Below are 27143 nucleotides of genomic sequence, written 5' to 3' on the forward strand. Positions count from 1 at the left end.
TTGGATTGAATAAAGTAACAATTTTGTAATTTAATAATTTTGTGAGACAATTTTTGTCAGACAATTTTGTGAGACAATTTTTGTGAGACAATTTTGTGAGATAAAATTAATGATACTACCACTTGGTTTTTTTCCGAGGTAACAACCACGCGTGTACTTGGCGCCCTTTTTTTACCTTTTTTGAAAAAGGTAATTTTGTACTGATATCATGCATTTTGTAGTGTTACGCATCCTCTTCTAACTAGTCTTATAAAGAATATATCTTACAAACAGTATGTACAGATTGTAAAGCTAAAGGTGTTACAGACTATTATTTCTAAGAAAATAGATTTTTTTAAATAACATGTAGACATGATACAAATAAAACAAATTTATTCTTTATGTTTTTTTGTACTTTTAAGTACTCTGCATTTAAAATAATTTACATTATTTTCATCCATTTGTATCATGTCTATTTGTTATTTTAAAAAATTTGGCAATTATACCGTTCAATAAAGCAAAGTTTCAGCTTTAAGAATCTGTTTTTTGAATTGCAATACGATGATTTTAAGGAAGTTATGAGCAATCAAAGTCAAAATGCTCATTTCTTATTCAATCCACGATAAAAACTTTCAAAAGTAGAGATTTCAAGCTTTAAAATCCTTTTTTTAAATTTAAATTTTATTCGTTTTTAACAAAGTTACAGCTGCTTGAATTTTGCCTATTTTTAAAGATAAATTTAGTGTTCTTTTAAAATACCTGACACATTGAAGATAATGAAAGTGCTTCTAGCATGCTCGGATTTTAGATTTCGAATATGCAACAAAATCAATATGTAAGTATTTCTTCAGAAAAATGCATCAACATTGGTTAGCGCTTAAACGTTAAATTTTCTTTTCCTGCGTTAAAAACTAAAGCTACGATTTATTTAAACATTATTGGTGCAATAACTAGGTAAAACATCAATTTAAACATACATGTGTAGTTTAGACAGGATATAAATCCAGGTCAGAATTACAAATTTCTTGAATGTACCAGCATTTAATTATACAGTAAATAATAAATTTATTTACAGTTACAATAGATTATACATATTAAATAAAACTTGATTTGGTAAGTATGAAGTAAATAACAATATAATAGTTTTATTAAATGTTTATTTAGCAATTATGTTTTCATGTATGTATAAGAAACGTAGCATATTCACATATTCACTTTGTATGTGTGTGTTCATATGTGTATGGTCAGAGGTACGAATATATAATACTGACGGGTTATATTACTGCTTAAAAATACGGCTTAAAAATAATTATGTTACTGTCTCGGTCTTCTGCCTCGTCTACCCCAATGGTAGTTAGCTGACGACATCTTTCTTCTTGTCGTCGTATCCCCGCGGCTCTGCCTCTTGGTCTTCGAACTGTAAATATGCTCATGTACCATAGCGTTTGGTCCAAAGCGTTTGGTCTGCACTATGCGATCGTGTTCTTCTCTATTATTGACAATGCGATCAAGTGCGATTTTTTGCGCATTTTTATTACAGACGTTCTTCATTACATTAACATAACAAAGTCTATACTTTCAAGGTACATGATGATCGTTTTAAAATGGTGTCTACCTGTGAGATCTTTAAGGATTATGCGCAGTGTTCAAGCTCCCGCACGGAGCACATTAAGCTAAATTAGTCTTCGTTATTTTATTTTTATCTTGCAAATTGTCTTTATTTGTTCTCTCTCTCGCGAGCTTACCGATTATTAATATCGAGTCGCCGCAAGCGCTTGGACACTTCGATAAGATTAAAGCGATCACAGACAGAGGCATTCCGGTAAACGAAACGCCGCGAACACCCCAATAGATACAGAGGCTAATACTTCTTTTCTTTTTTTTTAAGGATTTCTAATGATATCCCCTGGTGGAAATCTTCTCATGGGTAGGCAAAAAAGTCCCAATTCTCCCCATGAGTATCTTCCCTTTTTTGCCTACTTATGAGAAGATTTCCACCAGGGTAATGAAAGATCAATGTGTAATATTGTTTATCGCTGTAGTTTATTTTAATGTGTCTGTTTTTAATTAATATCTTTATAATGCGTAATTACAAAATAAATTGATAGTGAAGTTACTAATTAAAATATAAAGAATTATAATTTTGCCTACCCTTTTTGCCTACCCATGAGAAGATTTCCACCAGGGTCCGTACCGCACGTAGGGCGTTCCCGTCGTTGCAAAACCGTTTCACGACTCGGAGGCTGCAAATGTAGCGAGTCGAGTTTGTAACGCAAGCTCCGTGTCCCAATTCGTTCTAGATGCGCTCCTCTCTACCTTATGTAATACATTACTCGCGTAAAGTATCGCGCAATTGTAATTGTACGTTATAATATGTAGTACAAATAGAGAATATACCGCGCGCGCGTGATGTAAAATTGTAAGAGTAGACCTAAAAGGTAGTAAAATCGTAAAACGTAAATATCGTAGAAAAGTTTCGCGAAAAAGCAAAGGCTCGTTCCAAAACAATAGCGGAAGGCTTATGAAATAGAATAAGAAAGCATTTATACTTCTAGTAGACCGTCGTGTTATAGTTCTGAAGGCACTGTTCAAAAGTTTATTACATTTCTTGGAATAACGGGTCTTCGCAAAACACCTCTTCGAATGGTGCGACAAGGAGAGTCGTTATAAACATCGACATGACCATTGCACACGCCTCCTTCGGTCTATATCACAAAATTCAAAATAGAGTAGTCTCAACTTGACAGCCTGTGCCACAATGTCAATGCCATATTTGTCGGGTCTGTGATCGCTTAGGAATTATCGTGAGCTAGCAAAAATCGATGGTCAGAATTCAGGCTTATGATACGCAATGGCCGGTGCATTTCCAATAATTATGTCATATCAATATCGTATCATTATATTACACAAACGCTTATTAATTTAGAGGCACATTGCTAAGGGTCTCGGTTTTTTTTCTTTTCAAGTTGCTCCCTACATTAATGAACTTATGACAATTAGCTAATTACGATTATTCAATACGTCAGCGATTTGGCATATATGTATATATATATATATATATATAGAAGAGAGAAGTGTGTGTGACGAACGAACGGTGGATATCTTTCTTGAAAAGAACATTAATGTGTGTCAAGGTAGTTTAAAGACAATATTTGAGCTCGGAATTTCTTAAAATTAAGCGTAAAAAAATGCCATGTGCATAAAAATAATAAGACAACTCTCTACAGATGCTATAACGATCCCGCTATCGGATTTCCTTACCTAAGCAGGAAAACTTTGGCTACTGCTACACGCTATTTGTACTTCGGCGAAAAAGAGCCGAATTTACGATTCTTGCTAAGAACACCGATTGCGCATTTAGAAGAAAAAAGAACGGTACGCAGCACACACAGTACCTAAACCAGCAACAGATCATTTATATGTTCAGGAAGACCTTAACAGTACTATATATGCTCACGCTTTAATAAATCTGAATTCTACGCACAACGATTGTAATGTCAGAGAAGCATTTACTGTACTCAGAGAGTGTACTTTTTGCCGGAATGTTTAAACGTGATATTTCTTTCTTTTCTTTTCTTTTTATATTCACACACAGCACTGGACTATTTGCGTTATTCGCGCTCATAAATTATTTAAAAGCTCTTAGTCTTTTGAACATTAAAGTCCAGAATGCTGCTCTGAGATATGAATGCTCTACAGAATGTACATAGTAGACAGCAAAAGCGTCTATACCACAGGATGTTCACATTTGCTCTGATGCAAAATATCGTTTTTTTTTTTTCTCGAGCTACAAAAATCAGGCTGATGCAATGGCAGATACTATGTAGATATATAAAAGTTAGCTTTACAACATGTAATTAACTTTACAACATGTAAAACCTGATAAAGTTCTTAAAAAATCTAAAGAACATTCCCTGAATAAGATCAATCACACGACAATTCAGTCCTCTCTAAGTATCGTACTTTGATCGTAGAACGCATCAAATAATTTCTTTTAAGGGAATCAAAATTTTCTAAAGTAATATGTATATAATCAATGATATATTCTCATGAATGTGTGGGTCCGTCATGGTACCAGCCTGGATCCGGCCAATCAAATCATGTGATTCCGTAGAGTCTAGACACAGACATTTCTCTTCCGCATTCGTACAGATGAGCCACTTAAGATAGATCACAAAAAGTACGGAGTGGGCATTAGAGGTGGGATTACTCTCTCGGAATCAGGCACTGCCTGGAACAGCACTGGTGATCTCTGATCCACTGTCGTGAACTGCATGATACTAGCTATGTTACCACATCGATAACAATAATTTGGGACCGACCACACTGTGACGAGTTTGTCATTAAACATGTACCTATAACCTGCATGATAAAAATATGCGTCATCAATACATACTTCCGAGATATTTAAAAAAATCTGCGACATAAATATTTGAGCAAAGACATACCTACCTGAACTAATTGGTGCGCCCTACAGATGAGTTTAAGATCATTCACTTCCATGAACATGTAAGTCACTTTGCTGCCAAACAGCCAGCCTGCACCACGCGGACTTACTGTCCATGTTTCTACATCTTCTGGATCGGACCAGACCAAATCACAGAAAGCACCTGTAATATGGCAATTAAGCAACGATATTTTATTATTATTGTATTATTATGTACAATAACAGTAAATATCCAGTCATGTAACTTTTAATTATTATGTAACTTTTGCAATGACATATCACTTTATACAATTAATACCTTTGTGTGGAATCTTTGATTTCTTTCAATCGTTCTAATTTGATCTAGTGTTCTAATAGCTGGAGACAATCCACCGTGTACACAAAGAACCTGTTCATCAATTAACTAAAACAGAATTTTATTCGAGCGTAATCAAAAGTGGAGTTATACCCTACAACAGTACTTCCACGCATTAGCATTGCCGTACTTGTTTTGGCATTCATCTAGAACAGAAAATGAAGAGACCAATGAAATCAAAGCTTTATTATACACAAATAAAAAAAGCCCAGAAAAGAAAGTATCGTTGCGCACTTACCGTAAAATCCAAATAAACGTGCGTGATTTGTCTAGTTTCGTGATTACCGCGTAGTAACGTTATCCTGTCGGACCATTTAGCTTTAAGTGTGAGCAGACGAGTAAACGTTTCTAAGCTAGCCCCGATCGACAAAATCTCCCAGGAATATGTAATTTGTATCTGGCACGGGGCCACCGTTACGAAACAGTTCCTCTAAATCATAGAACTGTAACAGCACAAAAACATGAACAATCTGATGTATATTAATATCACGATTGTGTACAAATAACTATACAGCTACAGAATATTAAAATCGAAAAGTTGTGAGGCAATAGATAATGGAAGACTAATATTGTTCCGACGCTAATTCGGAAGATTAAAATCCGCTAAAACTTTACGTCGATCCCGTAGCGGTGAGCAAGGATGCTCCGACTTTGAGGTTAGTACAACATTCATCGCACGATACTGTTATAATTGCAAATCGGAAACGTACCTCGAGTCCAGCTCTTCTGCGATCAACGAAGTCGGGATCGAACGTGTCAGTCGTCACTTTCTGCCAAGCGTAGAGAACCTTCTTTTCCGGCAGCGGTGGTAACACGATGTAGGGATACGAAATCTCCAGATAAGCACGAAGCAATTCAAATTCAGTATATCGCCGGCACGATTACGGTGTTACTACCGTTTCGCGTACGCGCGTATGCGCGCGTTGTCGCACCTTACCTCGCGACAGCGTGCGGCTCGTGCAAACGTTAACGTGCGGCCGCAATCGCGCCTCGTGTGAACAGGCTCCTTGATCTCAGTATCAGCTCCCTGCTCCCTGCCGTCAACTCCTTGATTGATTGATCTCAGTATCAGTTCCCTGCCGTCAATATATAATAATATAGTATAGGTAACCTGTATGTAAACACTCGCGTAAACGTAGTATAAAATAAGTAACAGTAATATTTAATACATAATTACCTTGAATTAATCGTCGCGTCGCGTAAAGAGTCACGGTCGGTCTCGCTCCGACGACGTACTACCGTTTTTTTTTTTTTTTTTGGAGGTTCCCTCGGTTGAGAGAGTAAGTGCCTTCAACTCCGCCCCGGAGTTATGTAGCACAACGTTGCTTGACCTTCTTATCTGTGTTTTTCTTCATATTATTTTTCCTATTCTTTTGATATAATTGTAGACACTTCTAATGGTTATCCATTCCTTTCTTCTTAATATTCTTGTTACATCTATTTCCTCTGTTATTCCTCTAGCCCTCAGTTCTCTGTCCAGTCTCTCCCTCTCCTCATCATACTTGTTACATCTCCATATTATGTGATCGATACTTTCGCATTCGTTTCCACACTCGCATCTGGCGTCCTCTATATACCCCTTTCTTGCCAGCGACTCGTTGACGTTGAAATGATTACTCCTCAGTCGATTAATCAATGTTATAAAATATCTTTCTTCATTCATTTTATGAAACCATGGTTTCTTCCTTTTTCTATTATAAAAATTCTTAAAGTAATAAATCCCCTTATATTTAGCGTCTTTAATCAATGAGTCTTGTGTTTTATTCCAGATTTCTCTTCTAAATTCTTGACGAAAATCCAGTAGTGGTACTTCTATCGTCTCGTCCTCCTCTTCCTCTGTTGCTTCCTTCGCAAGTTTATCCGCCATCTCATTTCCTACTATCCCTATGTGTGCGGGAATCCATATATATATTATTCTTTCATTTTTACCTTAGTCAATCTAAAATGTCTTTCTCTAATTTCATTGATGTATTTATTTTTATAAACATTTAGATGATTATTCTTCAATGCTTGTAGAACCGCCTTCGCGTCCGTTAAGATCACTATATCTTTAGGTCTATTCTCTGCTTCATTTTCCATTATTTCCATTGTTGCTTTTATCGCTATCGCCTCTGCCGTGAATGTCGAACAATTCTTCGGGATGCTGATATTGTATGCAGTTCTTGTTCTTCTATGACGACACTGGCCCCTAATGATTTTCCGTTCTTTTTCTTGGATCCGTCCGTATATATCACCGTGTATCTCTCTTCAAGGTTGTATTTTTCTTTGACCTTCTCCATTAATTGTCTATCAGTGGTACCTTTCTTCTTTCTGTAGTATCCTGTATCCAGGTCTACTTCTATGTAATCTGTATTAGTGCTATAATCCATGTCAAATATCTCGAATTTTCTTCTTGGTCCCATCTTCCTTCTGCACCATTTTATTCTTCTCCATGCTTCTCCTATTATACTTCTTTGGTGTAGTGGTTGTTTATATCTTGCAAATCTTCATTGTGTGTTAATTCTTCTATCCTCTTGCACATTTCCTCATCTCCATATATGCTGATCTTACTCAAGAAGTTCCTTGCTAATAATTCCGCTCTATCTCTAAGTAGTGTAACTTTTGCTTCTGCTATTATCACATTGTTTGGTGTACTGTTTCGATAACCTAACGCTGTTCGTATTCCTAAATATTGAGTTCTTTCCATTTTTAATTTTTGATTTTGCTCTTTTGGAAAGTAAACAAAATTTCCATAATCCGTTATTGCTCTTATCAAACTCTTATACAACATCAAAGCTGTATTTACTTCCATCCCTTTAGATTTTTGTTAAGGTATGTCATCAATGAGTTTGCTTTAGTTACTTTACCTTTAGTTTCTTGTACCTGTTTATGGAAATCCAGTCTACTATCTAACCATATACCCAGAAATTTAGCTTCTCTTTGGGCATATATCTTAGTATTTTGTACTTCTATATATGTATTATCACAGCCTCCATGCTTAGAAAATTGTACTAATACTGTTTCTTAGGCTCTAATTGTAATCCTAATTCTATAAGTTTTTCGTTAATACTATTAACAGCCTTTTCCAGTTTTCGTTTATTTTCTGTTCTATTATGTCCAATAACATACGCCGCTATATCATCTGCAAATTGCACCGATTCGTATTCTACTCCCTCCTTATCTGTTATGTTACATGTATATAAAGCATATAGTAACGGGCTGAGTACCGCTCCCTGAGGGAGCCCTTTGTATACTCTACGATGTTCTGATTCCTGTCCACTAATAATAAATTCTGTGTCTCTATAATATAGCCACTTGCCTATGAATTTCGTAATATTCTTTGGACAATTCAATTTCTTTAATTTTTTCATTAATATACTATATATTACATTGTCATAGGCTGATGAGACATCTAGAAAGGCTGTTAAAATATATTGATGTTTATAAATACCATTTCTTATATCTGTGGACAGTTTGACCAGATTTTCTGCACATGACCTACCTCTTCGAAATCCGTTTTGATCTTTCGCCAATTTGTCATCGTGTTCCGCCCACCAGACCAGTCGTTCATTCACCATTCTTTCCATTACCTTACCCACACATGATGATAACGCTATCGGTCTCACCTTCTCCTTGCCTGCTTTGTCGATGAACATTGTCTGATACTTTCTCCAATCTTCCGGAAACCAATCCGTAGTCCATACTTCATTACATATACTTAGCAGTGTAGCCTCCATTTCTTCCGTCATATCCTTCAACATTTTATATTCTATTCCATCTCTTCCTGGAACTGAGTTTCTTCTAATCATTTCTAAAGCTCTTTTTAATTCTTCCTTGGTGAATTTATCTTCCACACTGGCTTCCTTGTATCTTTCTCCCTCTTGACCCTCCATTGCCGTTTGTACACTTGGTGGAGCTAGCTTCTCGATTTCCTTTCTAATTTCTTCTTCCCTGTTTTTATGTTTCCAGCTATTCCAATTTATTTTCTTCTTGACATTTTTGAAAGTTCTCATAGTATTCCATACATATGTTGGGCTGGTAAATCTGTTAATTGATGCACAGAAATTGTCAAAACTTTCTCTCTTCTTCCTGTTGATGGATTTTCTTTGCTTTCTGCTTTTCTCTTATTATATTGTACTAACGAGTGTGTATCCTTCTTTCTTTTAAAATTCTTCAATGCTCTCTGTCTGTTTGTTATTGCTTCATCACATTCTGCATCCCACCACGTAACTTTCCTTCTTCTTTGTTTGTCTATTTTTCTCATTCTTTTTTTCCTTATCTTCATCATCTGTCTTCTCTGTTGAACGAAAATTTTCTGTAATACTTTTAATTGTTGCTTTAATTGTTTCTATAAATGTTTTGTATTTTTCTTCTTTGTTGATTGCACCTTCCACTAGTATATTATTAAACGTCTCTTTATTTTCTTTTACTATTTTTTTCATTGCGTAATTATAATCCTTCCATTTTGTTTTTTTGTTGAAAACCTGTTTGTTTTCTTTTTATAATCTTCAATTTCTGTTGTTATCCTTATCTCTATCGGGTAATGGTCTGAGTCCCACGTATCTTCATGTTGTCCGTACTCCATCACGTCGCTCAGGTTTGGTGTAGTAAAGATTAAATCCAAATTATTTGAGTGTTGTCCTATCGCTCCCTCTCTTGAGACTGTGTCTTCATTGATGCAGATATATTCATGATTATACATTAACTCTTGTAATCTCTCTCCTTGTTGGTCTATATCATAACAATTCCATTGAGTATGATGTGCATTAAAGTCTCCCGCTATAATTGTTTCACAATCCTTACTATCATACTTGAAAATACCTTCCCATGCCCTAACAGATGTATCACCTGGCCTTCTATATACTGCTACTATGTTGATTTTCTTCAATGTGTTTATCAGTCTTACTCCTATTACATCAAAATTATTGTCAATATTATTCCACCCATTTATTACTTTAAATTCTATATTATCTTTAACACATATTGCAACCCCACCGCTGTTTCCCCTACTATTCTTACTGTAAGTTTTAAATCCTGAGAAAAATATATTGTCTTTTCTACTTTTAGTTTCCGTCAATATCATTATGTCATATTCTTGTATTCTTTTGTATATCTCGTTCTTCTTTCCTTGGAATCCTCTGCAGTTCCAAACTACTATTTTTAAAGTGAATGTACCTTCTATATTTGTGGGAAACGCTGTGAGGTTGATCTTGTTTGATCCCCCTCACGCGCCATCCCTCTTCCTCTTCCTTTCCAAAAGTCTTTTTTGATTTCACCTACTATTATTCTTTGTTTTCTCCTTTTTTCCTCCATCTCTAGCTCTCTTTGTTGTTTCAAAATCTCCGCTTTCACTTTTTCTCTTTCTGCTTGATTGGTTGTCCCTAATTCCTTTTGTTCTGGTCCTTGTATCATTTCTTGAACTATTCTCCTGAACTCCCAATCTTGTCTTGTATAATACATAAGTTTTGCAGCAAGTTTCATAATGATTTCTTGTTCACCGTTGAATCCTGCCGCTATCTCCCCACTAATATCTTGTCTATCTTCCTCAGCTGTTTCTACTCCTATTTCTTCCTCCGATGATTCACAATCCCAACTATCTTCCTGTCTTCTATTTTCATTATTATATGCAATTCCTCTTTTATCCTTAGTGATCTCTCCCAATCTGTTATTGAACTGTTTGTAGTATTTGTAATTTCTATTTTCTTCCTTATTGGTGTTGCATGTTTCTTTTTTATGTTCCTCTTTTCTTCCTTGTTGTCTTCTTTCTCTGTTTTCTTCATATACTGTTATTATCTTCCTACCTGCATCTTCCATTGTTGATGGCATAGATACTTTCCCTTCCATTTCTTTTCTTGGTGGACGTAGCTTTGGCCATTCCATCGTTTTTTCGTATCTGTCATATACTTGGTCCTTATCCTGTTCTTTTCCTGTTAATATTCTTTCCGCTTCTCTCCGGGATACGTTTTGATATCCCATTATGACATTTATACTTTTGTTCTTTTCATATACATTACATGCTCTATATGTAGATCTGTGATTGCCTCCACAGTTTCTACACTTAGGTGATTTAGTGCAATTACCATGGGCCATATCTCCGCATATAATACATCTTTCCTCACTCTTACATGCTGATTTGATGTGGCCAAATCTGAAACACTTAAAACATTGTTTCACTGCTGCAATGTACGGTCTGACCTTTATCTGTGTCCTTCTTCCAAAAAGATCTAATCTATGTCGTACTGTGTCTCCTTTAAACGTAATTATTAAATTTCCCGTATCTTCTTCTACTATTTGCTTATCTTCTTTATTCCATGTTTTTCTATACATCCTTCCAATCTTCTCGATGTTATCGTGGTCGTCTATTGCCTCCCACAGTTCTGGGATACTTTCTCCCCAGTCCGTGATGACTCCTACGTACTTTGATCCTCTTTGGTCAATTTCCGCTGTAATTCCAATAGTGTCTGATAGCTTGTTGATTGCCTCTAAACAAATATTAGCATCATTACAGTTTTTAAACTTACAGAGTGCTGCTGTATGTGATAGCATAACTATTTCATCTGGATATTTCTTATCACGGGTTAGTACAGACCATATTTTGAAAAAATTCTTACCTCTCTTTATCTCTGTTTTTTCCCTTTTTAACTTAAGAACAATTTTATATATTACGTTAGATCCTTCTGTGAACCTAACCTGTTTTTGGTCCACTATATCTGTCGCATCTAACTCACTTATTCTTTCTAATATGCCTTTACGATTCATAAACTCTTCCCTTGGCTTCTTTATAGCTCCCTGACTACTTCCCGCCATTCTCGCTTCGTTGTCAACTTTCGTCTTGCTTAATACTACCGACCTTACTTGTTGCGTATTCTCGGCATCCACTTCCATTTCTATTTCATTTGCCGTGTCGTACCTCGAATCTTCCTTGTCGGTCTCCCGTGATTCGTGTATTAGTTCTTCCAGATTGACGTCATCGGCTTCTGATTGGTTGTTTGTATCTTCCTTGTTGTTACCAACCTTCATTGCTATAATTTCCTCTTGGATTTTGGCGCGCTTTTCCTTCGCCATCTTCTTTCCCTCCACTGTTATCCATTCTCCGTCTTTCTCTGAGTATCCCTCAGTGTAGTTCTCTTCATTATTCATTTCTTCGTTATCTGCTGCTCTCTTTTTGCCGGTCTTATTTCTTCCATCTCGATATCCGTCATTTCCTTTATCATTATCTTCCTTGCTGTATCCTTCCTTTCATCCGCATTCGCTTTCGTTGATTTTCTCATAACCGGTCTTTTGACTATGTTCCCCCCTCCAAGAGGGGGTACTGTTTTATTCCCTGTGTTTTTCCTATAATTGACTTATTGAATAGTCTCTCGTTAAGTCTACTAAACTACTCTCGAAATACCCTCTAATTGACCCTCGAAAACTAACAATTACTTTCGCGGTCACTAGCTAGGTTAAAACGCGTGTGTACGCTACGGCGGCCATCACGCAACTCTCCACTACCGTTCTCTCAACGATATAGGTTAAGTGAACTGACTGTGACGTGACAGCGCACTGAACGCACTATCTGCACTGCGCGCAGTACAGCACACACGTATGAACGCACTATATCTGCACTGCGCGAAAGCGCCGCCAGTGTCGAAAAAGTGAAAGGGACATTTTCTCTGATCACGTGATATATATGAACTGACTGACAGCGCGCTAAACGCACTATCTACACTCGCGCAGTACACACACGTATACAGTCGTTCACGGAAAGGTTGCAACACTTTTTTTTTGATGATTTTTGGAACGCGCAGAAATTTTTGAGATCGCGATCCACCATCTCTGTATACACGTAGTGAAACGGTTATGATAGCTGTCAAAGTGAGCTATACAAGGTGGAGGTTCACGAAATGTATCTTGTGGCCGCGGAAAATCTTAAGATATCAACTGGATACTGTAATATCGGGGGTTAGTATAAAAGAATAAGCTAAATAGACCATTTTATTTATAAATTAATTTTATTTCAAGACATGTGTAACATTAAAAATTAATGTAATATAAACATAGTAATATAATTATTTATAATAATTATATTAAGTATTATAATAATTATATTAATTATTATAATAATTATATTAATTATATTAATTATTTATAATAATTATATTAATATATTGTGTTATATGTTATGTTAATTTAATTACATAATTAATTACATAATTAATAACATTAAAATTACAATAATTAATAACATATTAATTTTAATACATAATATTAATACATAATTAATATAACAGTAAAATTAACCGGTGTCTGGATTAATGTTCGGCAAGCAGAGGACATCAGTCGATTGAAGAAGCTGCCGTGGAAGACGTGGATGCTGAGACTGCGAAACCACATCAATGCTTCAAAGCCAATCCTTCTCGTCAAATAACGATGAAGTAATCTTTCTAAAAAATTACAATTATAAAAATTAATTACTTGCAAATTCTGTTTTAGTACAAAATCATTATTTTATTATAATTATATTAAGTTGAGGAGATAGATTTACTTACATAAAATGCAGATCGCTGATTACTATTGACTGTTCAGTAAGAACAGATCAATCGCAATCTGTTGTCCGCTGCAATCCAGAGCGAATCTCTTGTAGAAATTCGTTGTGGGATTAAGATGTGCATGTCTTTGTTCACTCTAGTACTGGGATCTTCTCTCGGCTGCAGGGCCCTGGACCGATATTAGGCAGGCATGTTTGGAAAACGGCGATACGCCCTCGGGTGGTAGAGAGGAGTTTGTGAACAGCTTGACGACCGGCACCAAGGGCGTTGTTATTATTAAGAGTGCCACAGAACTTGATGGGCAGCTAGGCGAGAAGGTCGCGGAATCGGCAGGCCCATAGATATTTCAGATGACTTTTGCCTTGTGCCGTGTTCATTCAAGATTTTCATTTCTTCATTCGTTCATTTATTAACGAGAGTTGTTCACGTTAAAATCATTCAATGTCAAACATATTATTCATTTATTCATACATCATCTTGGTGAAAAAACTTCTCATATTTTCTCAGAAATTTTGCAAGAATTGGAACTTATAAAAATTCTGAAGAAGTATATGATATTTCTCAGATACTTTCAGAAATAATTGAAGATTTTTAGAATATTTCAATATCCGTATATATGAAAATTTCTGATAAATTGCACAGATTTTCTCATATTTATTCAAGTTTCTACAAGGATATATTAGCGAAAAATATTTATTCTTATTTTTTCTGAGTTTTTCAATTTGTATAAAAAATCTGAAAATTTCTAAGTATTCTAAAAAAATCTAAAAATGTTTATAGAAATTTTGATTAATAATGTGAAAAATTTTGATATTTTTTCACCAAGGCATCCATGGAAAGTATTAATACCGTGTGACACTTCCATGATTCTCTATTACTGCATTTAATCTTTGGGGCATAGATAAATTTTAAAATAATTCAGGCCTTGCGCGAAAACCTTCCCATACGTTGAGAACATGTTGCGCTAATGCCTCGCGTCTACGTGGAAATTGGGGATTCCATATTTTCTGAGTAGCTTGTTCCTCTCGTTTTTCATAATGTTACACGCTCAGATTCATCCGACGAAAATACCTTCTCTTTCGAGAAAATGGTATTTGTCCATTCATGCTCCCATGCCAAATGCTGCAAGGCAAAAGCCATCCGTTGTTCTTTGTGGCGTTCAATTAATTGTTTATATGGAGCCAGTTTATATCGATTATATCTCTGTTCCCGCTCTCTGCGCCGCACGGTTTGCGCTATCGCATATTAGGAGCCTATCTCATAATAGGGGACTTTCCTCTACATTGCAAAGAAGTACGGTATACAAATTAGTGCGACAATTTAAAATAGACGGCCATATAAATTCTCGGCCAATAACAAGGCGTCCACGATGCACTACCGTCGAGGAAGATCAACAACTTTTAAATTTAGTTCAGAAGACCGGATTCCGCTCAGCGGCGCAGCAAACGGTAGCGGAAGTTGGTTTGAATTGTTGCGCGCTAACCGTGCGACGCAGATGGCGGGAACAGAGATACAATCGATATAAACCGGCTCAATATAAACAAGTTGCATCTATGCCCCAAAGATTAAATGCAGTAATAGAGAATCATGTCACACGGTATTAATACTATGTGATCTTCCATGGATGTCCTGGTGAAAAAATATCAAAATTTTTCACATTATTAATCAGAATTTCTATAAAAATTTTCAGATTTTTTTTTTGAATACTCAGAGAAATTTTCAGATTTTTTATACGAATTGAAAAACTCAGACAAAATAAGAATAAAATATTTTTCGCAAATATATCCTTGTAGAAATCTGAATAAATATGAGAAAATCTGTGCAATTTATCAGAAATTTTCACATATACGGATATTGAAATATTCTATAAATCTTCATCTAATTAATTCTGAAAGTATCTGAGAAATATCATATACCTCTTCAGAATTTTTCATAAGTCCCAATTCTTGCAAAATTTCTGAGAAAATATGAGAGATTTTCTGAGAAATTTTTTCACCAAGGTGATGTATGAATAAATGAATGATATGTTTGACATTGAATGATTGTAACGTAAACTCTCGTTAATGAATGGAATGAATAAACGAATGAAGGAATAAATCTTGAATGAACACGGCACAAGGTAAAAATTATCCGAAATATCTTTGGGCCTGCCGATTCCGCAACCTTCTCGCCTAGCTGCCTATCAAGTTGTGTGGCACTCTTGATGATAACAACGCCCTTGGTGCCGGTCTTCAAGCTGCTCACAAACTCCTCTCCACCACCCGAGGACGTATCGCCGTTTTCGAAACATCCCTGCCTAATATCGGTCCAGGGGCCCTGCAGCCGAGAGAAGATCCCAGTACTAGAGTGAACAAAGACGTGCACATCTTAATCCCACAACGAATTTCTACAAGAGATTCGTTCTGGATTGCAGCGGACAACAGATTGCGATTGATCTGTTCTTACCGAACAATCAATAGTAATCAGCGATCTGGCAATTTTATGTAAGTAAATCTATCTTCTCAACTTAATATAATTATAATAAAATGATGATTTTGTACTAAAACTGATTTTGCAAGTAATTAATTTTTATAATTGTAATTTTTTAGAAAGATTACTTCATCGTTATTTGACGAGAAGGATTGGCTTTGAAGCGGTGATGTGACTTCGCGGTCTCAGCATCCACGTCTTCCACGGCAGCTTCTTCGATCGACTGATGTCCTCTGCTTGCCGAACATTAATCCAGACACCGGTTTATTTTACTGTTATATTAATTATGTATTAATAATATGTATTAAAATTAATATGTTATTAATTAATTTTAATGTTATTAATTATGTAATTAATTATGTAATTAAAATTAATATAACATATAACACAATATATTAATATAATTATTATAAATAATTAATATATTGTTAATATAATTATTATAATAATTAATATAATTATTATAAATAATTATATTAATATGTTTATATTACATTAATTTTTAATGTTACACATGTCTTGAAATAAAAATTAATTTATAAAATAAAATTGTCTATTTAGCTTATTCTTTTATACTAACCCCGATATTACAGTATCCAGTTGATATCTTAAGATTTTCCGCGGCGCACAAGATACATTTCGTGAACCTCCACCTTGTATAGTTCACTTTGACAGCTATCATAACCGTTCACTACGTGTATACAGAGATGGTGAATCCCGATCTCAAATTACTGCGCGTTCCAAAAATCATCAAAAAAAAGTGTTGCAACCTTTCCGTGAACGACTGTACATATGTGCTGGCGATACTAGCACCGCCCTGTGTCGAAAAAAGTGAAAAGAGGACGCGACTCCAGCCATGAAATGATGGCATGGCATGAGAGACGGTCGACGTAGAAGTAGAAGAAGTAGTATCTTAAAAATAAATTAATAAATTTAATCAATTTCTTTACACTAAACATAATTTTTGACCTATATTAGCATTATTATTACAATTTTGATTTAATTCGCTAGAGTCTAAATATTTTCATTTTGTTAAATAATTATAATTGTAATGTTTTGATTTAAGGAGGTTGGTTCGTTCTCTGTGCGGGGAAGGGGCGCGCGGCAGGGGAAAAGCATATAGGTTAGATTTTCGTCGCGTGAAATAAACGAATTTAGCAAATAAATATGTGGAATGCATTTAATTGCTGTTTCTTAAGGTTTAAAAAGATTGTTGTACAATTAAAACCCAAATACGTTATTATCCACATTGAAATGTGGAAATAATAAATGTGGTCCTGTTTTATTTTTACAATTTCTTGATAACTATAAAGACGAATAATTTCAGTCTTCGAGAAAGTTCTTCCTAAATATGTAAGAGTTATTTGCACCTATTTTCACTAAATTCTTATCATTTTTAATATGCTTTCGAGAGTTACATTACAGGTTAGGTAACATTTCTGCTGTGTCGCCCGTGTATAAGAGAGAGACAAGAGTATAACTTCAATAATTAATTACTCGACAACCATGCAGACGATTGTCTTTAACTTTGGCATGGCCGACAGATTCCCATAGACGAATATTCTCCGTAAATTTGAACTAATTCTTATCAAATTGATTTTACTAACCACCCTCCTTAATACTTTATAATTTTAAAGAAAATAATTTATTATTTAAGTATGTTATAAATATTTAATAATGATAACTTAAATTTTCCTCGTAGTTGTCCTGAACAATATGGCGGATCAAAGCACCAATCAAAAGTTGTCTAAACGGTGTCCAATCTCTTACTTGAGGATCTCTAAGTAACGGAGATACTGTAGGTTCTTTACTTTGAACGGGATTGGTGGATGCCTAAGAACATGGCCGCTTGAGATCCGCAAGCAAAATCGGCGCGGCTGAGTCGAAAACGAAGCATTGTCCCTATCAAGCTCGGTAAATGGCGCGCGCTACATAAGGTCTTCCGCTGCACTTCGAGCTATTGGATCCAAAATGGCGACCACAACGCTCAGCGTACATACACCATCAGCGCGAATGGCGAACTACGCACACAGTAATGCTAGGTCTACAATGCGAGTCGCAAAGGTCGTGAGTCGCAAGAATTGACCAATCACAATCGAATTTGAGGAGAATAATCGACTGTGATTGGTCAATTCTTGCGACTCACGACTTTGCGACTCCCATTGTAGACCCAGCATAACAACTATTGTACGACGTGCATTAATACACAGTCATGGATCCAAAATGGCGGCCGTCGGAAGACCTTATGTAGCGTCGCTACCGACGCGCCATTTACCGACCTTGGTCCCTATGGGTGCGTTCGGGGAGACGCTATTAGCGCTACCTAGCGCTACTGGCTGTTCGCGGAGCTCTATGACTACGTTTACACGCACCGTTAATCGGGTTTTATAACATCGGTAGTTCTTAGGCCGGTCAATCACAGCTATTCCATTCTTCTGAGAATGATTACGATTGGTCTTCCTGACAACTACGATGTTATAAAACCCGATTAACGGTGTCATGTAAACGTAGTCAATGATAGCGCTACCAAACGCTGTCGTGACGTCATTACTGGTAGTGTATGCTGGGTCTACAATGCGAGTCGCAAAGTCGTGAGTCGCAAGAATTGACCAATCACAGTCGATTATTCTCCTCAAATTCGACTGTGATTGGTCAATTCTTGCGACTCACGACTTTGCGACTCGCATTGTAGACCAGCATTATACGTCATAATTGCTCGCTACCAAAGCTCTTCCTTCCGAGGTAGTGGATAATAGCGTTAGCGTTTACAGGCTCTATGAACAGCGCAATAGTGAATGGTAGTGAATTGCGGGCGTTTGAAGCAAAATAGTTTGGCGGCGGCAAGTTCGCCGATAATTTTCTCTTTCAGCGGCGGCGGAATTGGCGGATAATAATTTATCGGCGGCGACGGCGAACGGCGGCGTTAGTACATTTTTTTAAATCCTCCTGACTTAAAATAAAGTTCAATTTTAACTTTTCATAAATAATATGAACAAAAATAGCAAACAATAAATACTCAGCACTTGTTTTCAAAATACGATCACTTTAGTAGCATTACTAATAACTTTTCTTTTACAAAAGAAAATAAAATTTATTTTAAAATGTTATTCCTGACCATCATACGTAACAAAAATAAAATGTAATTCACTGTATAACCATCAGATATCAGACTTCTTTCTCTCTTACTTATTAAACATTTCTTATATTAAGTTGTATAAATAATATGAATAATATAACTTATACTTAATGTTAAACTTATATATTTTACTGACTTTTTAAATACATATCTTTTATTAATTTGAAATTATCGTGAATAAATAATATTTATTAGATTTTGATGGTTTTAACGAAGAACGTTTTGCTGTGATAAGCAAACCTGTAGAAGAAAACGCGCGTTCAGATGTTGAACTTGTAATCGGTATATGGCATAAATGCAGCATACCAATTTGTACAAATTCGGCGGTGACAACTTCATTTTATTTTACCATTGTAGAGGATCTTCGATAATAGATTCTGACATACAGTACCCTCCATAAGTTTGGAAACACTATAAAATGCAATATACAGGAAATAGTAGATAATAAAATCAATATATTTTGCTTTGTAAGTGTTTATTTAACTAAAGAAAACTAAAATGAAGGTATACATACATACATACGTTATCCGACAGGCTTTTAAAATAAAGAATTTCTATTAAATTTACATTCCTCAAAGTAACCACACCTTTTGCCTTAATGACTGCCTTGCATATTCTCGGCATACGGTGGATCAACTTTCGGAGTTCAGTCGAGATACGTTTCTATTCTTGCTGGAGAACTTCCCAAAGGTGCACCTGTGACTTGTGATTCGCTGTTCAACAAATTCAACTCCAGAGCACTTCGGTGTCGCGAATGATCATTGACATATTTTCGGCATGTACAAGTGTTGCAAGTGTCCCAGGTGGAAATATATATCACATTTGAACGTTCTTACGATATATTCATACCAAAAATCTGCACAGATCGCTGCCGTGTGATTATCTACCTGTAAATAGTCGCACGTACGGCATCTGTTATAGAGTGTTTCCAAACTTATGGAGGGTACTGATGTATGTAAATACTTTTTAACTTCGACAAGAATAGGATCTTCAGGAGGATAATGCTTGTGCAGCCAACTCCAATCGTAATTTTTTAACTCCAAGAAGCTCACACGACTTATTATGGTAATCTGCTTCTTTATTAGATGCCTAGCTATTATGAAAGAGTAAAACTAAACATGAGAATCTAACTTAATATCATAAAAATAATAATCTTATATTTGGTGATTAATATAGAAGCTGTTGCAAATATAACTATGTAAGATTTATATTAGGCTTAATTACAATATTAAGCCTAGATTTTGTAAATCTAGATACTGTAAAAATTATCTAGACTAGGTATTGCTTAGATATATAGTTTATAAAAACTGTAATAAAAGTTATATATAGCTTAATGGACAAAATTCATATACACTAATTTTTTTTATTAAAAATTACTTAGACTAGGTATTGCTTAGATATATAGTTTATAAAAACTGTAATAAAAGTTATATATGGCTTAAGGTAGTCGTCTCGTCAGGGCATGTATTAGATAAAGTTTTCGATTTCGGATTTTATATCAAATTATATGATCAGCTTTGCAGTCGATTTTTTCTGTGGCTCCTTACCGACTATTTACTCTAGAAAATCGATCTCAAAAATCACAAATTTTGCATTACTTCATACAGACGGCCAGAAAAAGAAGGCTCTATCACGGTTTCAATCACATATTTTCGCATTTTTCGATTAGATGAAGTGAGAAAAAACATTGCTTTTTGTACATTAGATTTCGAAGAATCCGATGCAACCATAAAATATATAGTTTACCGGAGATTTCGCTGCTAATTTTTAGTTTATTTTAGTGAAAATGCAGTAATCGAGCAGACATTTTTTGGTCGAGGTTAGGTTGGGAAGACTTGGCAACGCCGCTGGCTAATCACTGTAGTTGCAGGTTATGGGGCTCGTCTTTCTTAAGGCCATTCTACAATAGCGTAAACGTAGTCGTAAGTGGTTGTAACATATTCAGAATGTATTCAGAACGCACTTTTATCGATAAATGCGCGCATTTAGCATATGGTTTACGTTACATTATGACGAAAACCATATGCTAAATGCGCGCATTTATCGATAAAAGTGCGTTCTGAATACATTCTGAATATGTTACAACCACTTACGACTACGTTTACGCTATTGTAGAATGGCCTTTAGCCGAATTGGATAGTGATTGACACCCCTGTCATACGTTTTGAAACCCTTTCTCAGTAATTGACGTAAAATGCGACGTTGCCAAGTATTTTTCTCACTTGTAACCTTTCTCGACGACTCGCATGATCAGCTGATCAAAACGGAGTCAAATGAGAAAAATCACAGAATTTGGAAAAAGTAACATACTTTGTCACGTATGAAATTTTACACCATAATTCATAAAATTTTTTTTCCCTTAGCAAAAATTGCCTGAAATATATTTCTGAACGTGAAAACCTACAAACAGTCACATGACTAGCACGTAGCGAGACGACTACCTTAATGGACAAAATTCATATACACTAATTTTTTTTTATTGTATTAAAAGTATAAATTAATTTTATATAGCATATAATCAAATAGAACCGAATATGGATATATTATTAAAAAATATATTTAATTATATTTCTCATTTTATATAAAAACAATGTCACTCAACTGGACAATAAGTTTTACTAGAATAAAAATATTTGTTAAAATATGATCTAATCTAAAACGTCGCTTAATGTTAATAAATAAAATATAAAAATAATCTAACCTGCTCATTTCTAATATTCAGGGGAACCATTTTGTGGATCATATATACTAAAAATTCCTCAGGAGATTGCTGCTTGTCTGCGAGATATTCAGCAACACCTCTAAAGGTGCGATTTCACGATGACGCTCGACGCTGGATTCGAGCGTCAAATCTGGTCACGTGATAGATTCAGAGGGACGCGAAATATAACCTAACCACTGGATTGGCTGAAATGAGCGTCGAGTGTCAAAGCTAAACACAGTTTAGCTTTTTGACGCTCGAATCCAGCGTCGAGCGTCAAACAGCGCCAAAAAGCTAAACTGTGTTTAGCTTTGACACTCGACGCTCGAATTTAGCCAATCCAGTGGTTAGGTTATATTTCGCGTCCCTCTGAATCTATCACGTGACCAGATTTGACGCTCGAATCCAGCGTCGAGCGTCATCGTGAAATCGCACCTTAACACTTTGAAGAGTCCAGAAGTGCTTTGCAAACATGAGTTTCATAAAATAGTTTCTTTAAGTTGTTTTACTACGAATGAATCGTATTCATTTACACACATACTACTCTCAACTTCTGCCCTGAAAATATTAAAGAAGTAATTGATACAGCAGCATCTATTAACTCAGCTGTTCAAATTTGGCGGCGCAGGGGTCTACGAAACGCTACGCTAGTACGCTACTGCTGTTCATGGAGCTCGCATTCGCTAGCGCTATCATGGCTCCATGAACGGAGTTAATACCCTAAGAGCAAAAAGTCGACTTTAAGTCGACTTGAAGTCGACTTCTACCGAAACTGACTTGGCAGAAAAGTCGACATTTTTAAGGACGAAAGTCGACTTTAAGTCGACTTGAAGTCGGCGAATGTCGCAAAAACCACCGACTTAAAGTCGACTTCCCGTCATGATGAAAAGTCGACTTCCCGTCATGACGAAAAGTCGACTTCCCGCCAACTTTTAAAGTCGATAAAATAAACCGCCGCGTACGTCTGGAGGTCGATTGTGTATCTTGAAACGAGGTAAAAATAACAAAAGTTAACAGATTTTATTAGATTTTGATAAATAAAATCGTAGATACGCTAATGAATTTTCTCACTTTTGTAATTTTTACCTCATTATTTCAAGATACACAATCGACCCCTTGCTGGAGGGCTAAAACTGATGCATTTCGATTTTTTTTCATATATAAAATAATTTAATTATCTAAAAAACTGTATAATTACAATCCTAATGTTTTATTCTTAATTACAAAGGCGGCCATATCTGTGCCACTTCTGCGTGCGCGGATTCCGGCAGCCACTTCTGGTAAGCTGACAATAACAGAACTAAAATTAAAACATTCCAGCGTTAATCGCGAAACAATATGCAAAATTAGCTATATAAATATATATCATATTATTATCATAATGTTGTAAATATATAATATTATATATATATATATATATATATTATTATAAATATATAATATCCACAGACTTTTATACTAGACCACTAACATCTATGGACGCACTGCCGAAAAGCTGATGCGAGTGCAAGGTGCAAGTGTTAGTGAAGGGTGCGGCCATATTGAATTAACAATAAGTCACTATCGGGTGTTCAGTTGCTCATGATGTGCGTTTATCTGCATTCGTTATTACAGTACATAACGAAGCAGGCGAATGTTTTTGTGTTAAATATTGGTACATGTTATCAATAAGTTTGTAAGTCATGCCTTCGACGTGTAGCGTACTTGGATGCCGAAATCGAACCACTACTCCTGTAGTATTAAACCCTTTCTTTTGGACATTCTGTATATGCCAGACTATTGTATAGAAATCTTGTATAAAACCACTTGTATAGAATAGTAATATAGCATATCTTGACTAAAATCAACATGGCGGCAAGCATCACGGGCGAGATGTCTGTCAGCGGTCTAGTATTGTATAGAAGTCTATGATAATATCTAAATATTATTTTATAAATTAAAATCTCACATTTTTTATCCGAACCCCAGATTTCTAGCAGTTTGTGTTTGGACACGACTCCCTGCGACTGCAGCGTTTGTACTATTGCTTGAGTGCGTGGTATCAACCTGAAAAAATCGTATTGAATTGATGTAATCTATTCGATGAATCAACGTGAAATCAAAAGGAGATAGAATAACGATTTACCTGGCCCATGACTTGGTGATGCTCCCAGGTGTCGTCAGCAGCGACGGGACAAATCGTTTCAGCTTAGGGCACACTTGACCCTCCAAGAAGAAATACGCTAACCACTTGACACCGTCCACGGATGCTCTATATCCATCGATGGTAGTGCCCATTCGGCCTTTCCGAATGTACCAGACACGCGGCAAATGATCTTCCGGTTCATTGATTATATCTATAAATATCTTTATAAATAAGTAGGAAAAACATTATAAAGCAACAATTGTGATAAAAATACCTTGGCGGTGGATCAACCAATGGTTCACTAAGATGGCATAGCATGGGCGAATTTCGGCAATCATTCGGGTTCTATCACCGTGACACCTCGCATGTACATCTTATTCGTTTCGTACACCTCTTTATAAACCACCTATTCCGGTCTGATTTTCCGTAGAACGCACGAAGAATGCATGAACACAGGTTCCTTCATTTCTGGTGTTCTGAAAGATGATACAGAATGGAGAGGTCGCATTCAATAGGTCTTAATTATCGATGATAATTAATAACACACCATACCTAACCTGTAAGCATGTTTCCACTTGGCCTTATCCTGATCCTCTTTTACCTCGTCGGGCAAAACCTTTCTCGCGACTTGATCCGCCATACCTGCAAGAACTATCTGGCGTCTTATCGTGTCCTGTCTCGTGGCACGTATTCCTCGCACTCGCGTAAACTCTGGTCCACTCATCTGGTCCTCCAGCCTCCTCGAGATTCGCCGCAATTCGCCGCCATATTGATGATGCATGACGCGCCGCTTGACTGTTTTCCGTCTTTTTATAAGTCGACTATTTAGAAGTCGACTTTTAGTCGACTTTCCGCCATTTTTAGAAGTCGACTATTTAGAAGTCGACTTTTAGTCGACTTTCCGCCATTTTTAGAAGTCGACTAGAAGTCGACTTATAAAAGTCGACTTGCCGTCGACTTTCCGTCAACTGTGCTCTTAGGGTAGCGTTATGCTGCGTTCCCACTATACGCGTCGCGCGTCGCGTCACGACGCCGCGTCATGAGTTATCCAATCAAAACGTTTCATTTTAAGCCTTGTGTACACGATACTAGAAATCGGTCCGAGTTTCGGTTTAAGCCAATCAACTTGCAGCTCTTACAGAAAAGTAGCAGTTTCATTGGCTTAAACTGAAACTCGGACCGATTTCTAGTATCGTGTACACAAGGCTTTATGGCAAGATCTTGCGTCGGAAATGACGTCACATAAAATGAAACGTTTTGATTGGATAACTCATGACGCGGCGTCGTGACGCGACGCGCGACGCGTATAGTGGGAACGCACCATTAGCGTTGGTAGCGTGGTAGCGAGCTCCCCGAACGCACCCATTGTATATCCTTATGCCCGTATCAGACTACGGATTGGGATTGAGATTGGATTGAAATTTGACCAATCAGAGCAAAGTTTACTAGCCTTGAGATCAGTTTTCTCTGTTCTGATTGATTAAATTTCAATTCAATCTCAATCCCAATCCGTAATCTGATACGGGCTTTAGGATGCCGTCCCATGCAGGACGGAATTTCGGAAAACGGAATCTCGGAATCATTCTGATTGGTTAGCCTCATGGGGCTTGTACTGTGCCCCATGGGGCTAACCAATCAGAATGATTCCGAGATTCCGTTTTCCGAAATTCCGTCCTGCATGGGACGGCATCCTAACTGTGGTCACTTCATGGTCGGCATGGTCCATAGTCCATGGTTTGCCATCCAGTTATGCTTATTGATACACATGGAAGCCGTATCGTCCTTGTCTGTGGTGGATGCCATTTACTGAAAAAAAAAAAAGATACACATGAAAGTATGTAAGTGATTTCTCATCATTACTCCAAATTTCACGTTACACATGAGATATGTCGCGGCATCGAGACGTCCGTTCTATGAATTACTCGGATGGTAAGTGACTACAGCATGCGTGGTAAATCGTTTTATCCTGTCGAGATTTTTTTAAAATCCTTTCGAAGGACCTTTCAATTTTAATCTTTTAAAATATCAAATTCTGATTATGGCAATCTTTTTTTTATTGTCCCGTTTATAAAGATTTATGGAGAATAGCAATATGGTTCCAACCAAGCTTTTAGCTCCAATTAATTATTTTTGTCTACTCTTTTTAATGTGTCGCAAAAATAAGATGTTCATTCTTTATATAGAGTATGACGGCTATGATGATGTTTATGGGCATTCAATGGAGGATGATTATTGTGTATCACCTAGTGGTATGTGCTTCATAGATTTCTCTGTTATTCTTAATGAAATTTAATCCTTTAGTAATTATGCATATATTATACACAGTGGAGCAGTTTTTATTTGATCGAAGCAAACAACAGAATATCGCTTCATTCATCACAGAACCAGATATAGTGGAAGACAATGAAGATATCGATGAATCTTTGCCATCGTCCGACAAAGAGAAATATAACCTTTCTGAATTGGAAAGGACAAAGTTAGTATCTTGTTTGGAAACAATTAGAAATGTTATAGGTGACATGGTATCTGATTCTAAACTGAAGGAGAAGATTATTCTGTCAAATTTGATGCAAATACAGCACTCGATGCTATTTTGAAGGAGTCGTCGCCGAAAAAAGACATTGGTATGCTTATTGCATCGTAATAGATACTGAAATTGAGATATTAAAATAGTATTAAAATGTTTTAAAAAATCTTGAAATTTATATTTACAGATTCTGTGGTGAATAAGAAACGATTGGAGCTGCATCCAGGTATATATTGCACAAGATCTCATTTTTTGTGTCTTCAAAATATTATATTAAAACTATGTGAATATTTGGAATTATTTAATGACCTCGCTTTTATTTTTTTTTTTCCATGTTTCTTGTACTGGGCTTCATCGGTAAGGTAAGGTGTTTCAATTGATAAATCTAACACATCCATGTTCACAATACCTAGATTTTCTTTTAAGAAAGATCATAATTTACCTAAAGATTCTACTTGGACTATTTGTCCACCGAATAGCATAGATAAGTCAAAAGATGTAAACCATTCCTTTAAAACTTTCTCATCATTAGCGGGGCTTATTTCCCATCACACCGAATCCACAATTCAGATACAACAAAAATATCTTCTCAAAGTGACACAAATACGCAGCCTTTTAGTTCTTTAGCCGCCTTGACTGCAGATTATTTGCAAAAATCTAATGCAGATAAAATATAGAATCTCGAGAAAGACATCAATCACACCATCTCACAATTTGTTATCCCGAAACTATCAATTAAGAAAAGTAATAATGAGGAAACGAAAAATGTACCTTTACCAAAGTTCCACAACAATGAAAATAGTAAAAGACAGCTAATATCTACAAATATTTTGAGCAAACATGAAATCGATTTACTTCAGAAAGATTTTTCAAATATGGATATCTTCCCAAAAA

General features: G+C 36.0%; 3 protein-coding genes and 1 long non-coding RNA gene across 11 annotated transcripts; 1 reads left to right on the forward strand and 3 right to left on the reverse strand.

Moving 5' to 3' along the window:
• Positions 1-1119: 1119 nt before the first annotated feature.
• Positions 1120-6684, reverse strand: LOC139786953 (uncharacterized). 3 transcript variants are annotated; one of them, XR_011722487.1, is made up of 8 exons: positions 5959-6682; positions 5719-5857; positions 5492-5614; positions 5020-5224; positions 4725-4927; positions 4432-4589; positions 2131-4341; positions 1120-1396 (listed from the first exon to the last, which is right to left on the reverse strand). It is a non-coding gene; the product is annotated as an uncharacterized lncRNA (long non-coding RNA). The 3 variants fall into 3 exon arrangements; XR_011722486.1 differs by having other exon boundaries at positions 4428-4589; positions 5492-5857; positions 5959-6684; XR_011722485.1 differs by having other exon boundaries at positions 5492-5857.
• Positions 6685-9648: 2964 nt separating this feature from the next.
• On the reverse strand, positions 9649-12510 carry LOC139786954 (uncharacterized). Its single transcript, XM_071726048.1, has 2 exons — positions 11372-12510; positions 9649-11242 (listed from the first exon to the last, which is right to left on the reverse strand). The coding sequence occupies exons 1-2, from the start codon at positions 11898-11900 to the stop codon at positions 9939-9941; spliced, it is 1833 nt and encodes a 610-aa protein (XP_071582149.1). The 5' UTR covers positions 11901-12510; the 3' UTR covers positions 9649-9938.
• Positions 12511-22744: 10234 nt separating this feature from the next.
• LOC139786955 (probable ATP-dependent RNA helicase DHX37) lies at positions 22745-25165 on the reverse strand. Of its 5 annotated transcripts, none has more exons than XM_071726052.1 (5): positions 24275-24705; positions 23997-24198; positions 23723-23933; positions 23546-23643; positions 22745-22897 (listed from the first exon to the last, which is right to left on the reverse strand). In XM_071726052.1, exons 2-5 carry the CDS (start codon positions 24058-24060, stop codon positions 22818-22820), a joined length of 453 nt encoding a protein of 150 aa, XP_071582153.1. In that variant the 5' UTR covers positions 24061-24198; positions 24275-24705; the 3' UTR covers positions 22745-22817. The 5 variants fall into 5 exon arrangements, 4 of the variants coding, with proteins under 4 accessions (XP_071582153.1, XP_071582150.1, XP_071582152.1 ...); XM_071726049.1 differs by lacking the exon at positions 22745-22897 and adding an exon at positions 25044-25165 and having other exon boundaries at positions 22928-23643; positions 24275-24517; XR_011722488.1 differs by having other exon boundaries at positions 23546-23912; positions 24275-24704.
• Positions 25166-25413: 248 nt separating this feature from the next.
• Positions 25414-26780, forward strand: LOC139786957 (protein HBS1-like). Of its 2 annotated transcripts, none has more exons than XM_071726055.1 (5): positions 25414-25651; positions 25906-25971; positions 26048-26346; positions 26437-26475; positions 26612-26780. In XM_071726055.1, the coding sequence occupies exons 1-3, from the start codon at positions 25609-25611 to the stop codon at positions 26317-26319; spliced, it is 381 nt and encodes a 126-aa protein (XP_071582156.1). In that variant the 5' UTR covers positions 25414-25608; the 3' UTR covers positions 26320-26346; positions 26437-26475; positions 26612-26780. The 2 variants fall into 2 exon arrangements, with proteins under 2 accessions (XP_071582156.1, XP_071582154.1); XM_071726053.1 differs by having other exon boundaries at positions 26617-26780.
• Positions 26781-27143: the final 363 nt, after the last annotated feature.

This window comes from Temnothorax nylanderi, unplaced genomic scaffold, assembly GCF_030848795.1.
Source record: "Temnothorax nylanderi isolate EJ_2023f unplaced genomic scaffold, tnyl_v1.0 TNYL_tig1211_pilon, whole genome shotgun sequence".
NCBI classification, from domain to species: domain Eukaryota; kingdom Metazoa; phylum Arthropoda; class Insecta; order Hymenoptera; family Formicidae; genus Temnothorax; species Temnothorax nylanderi.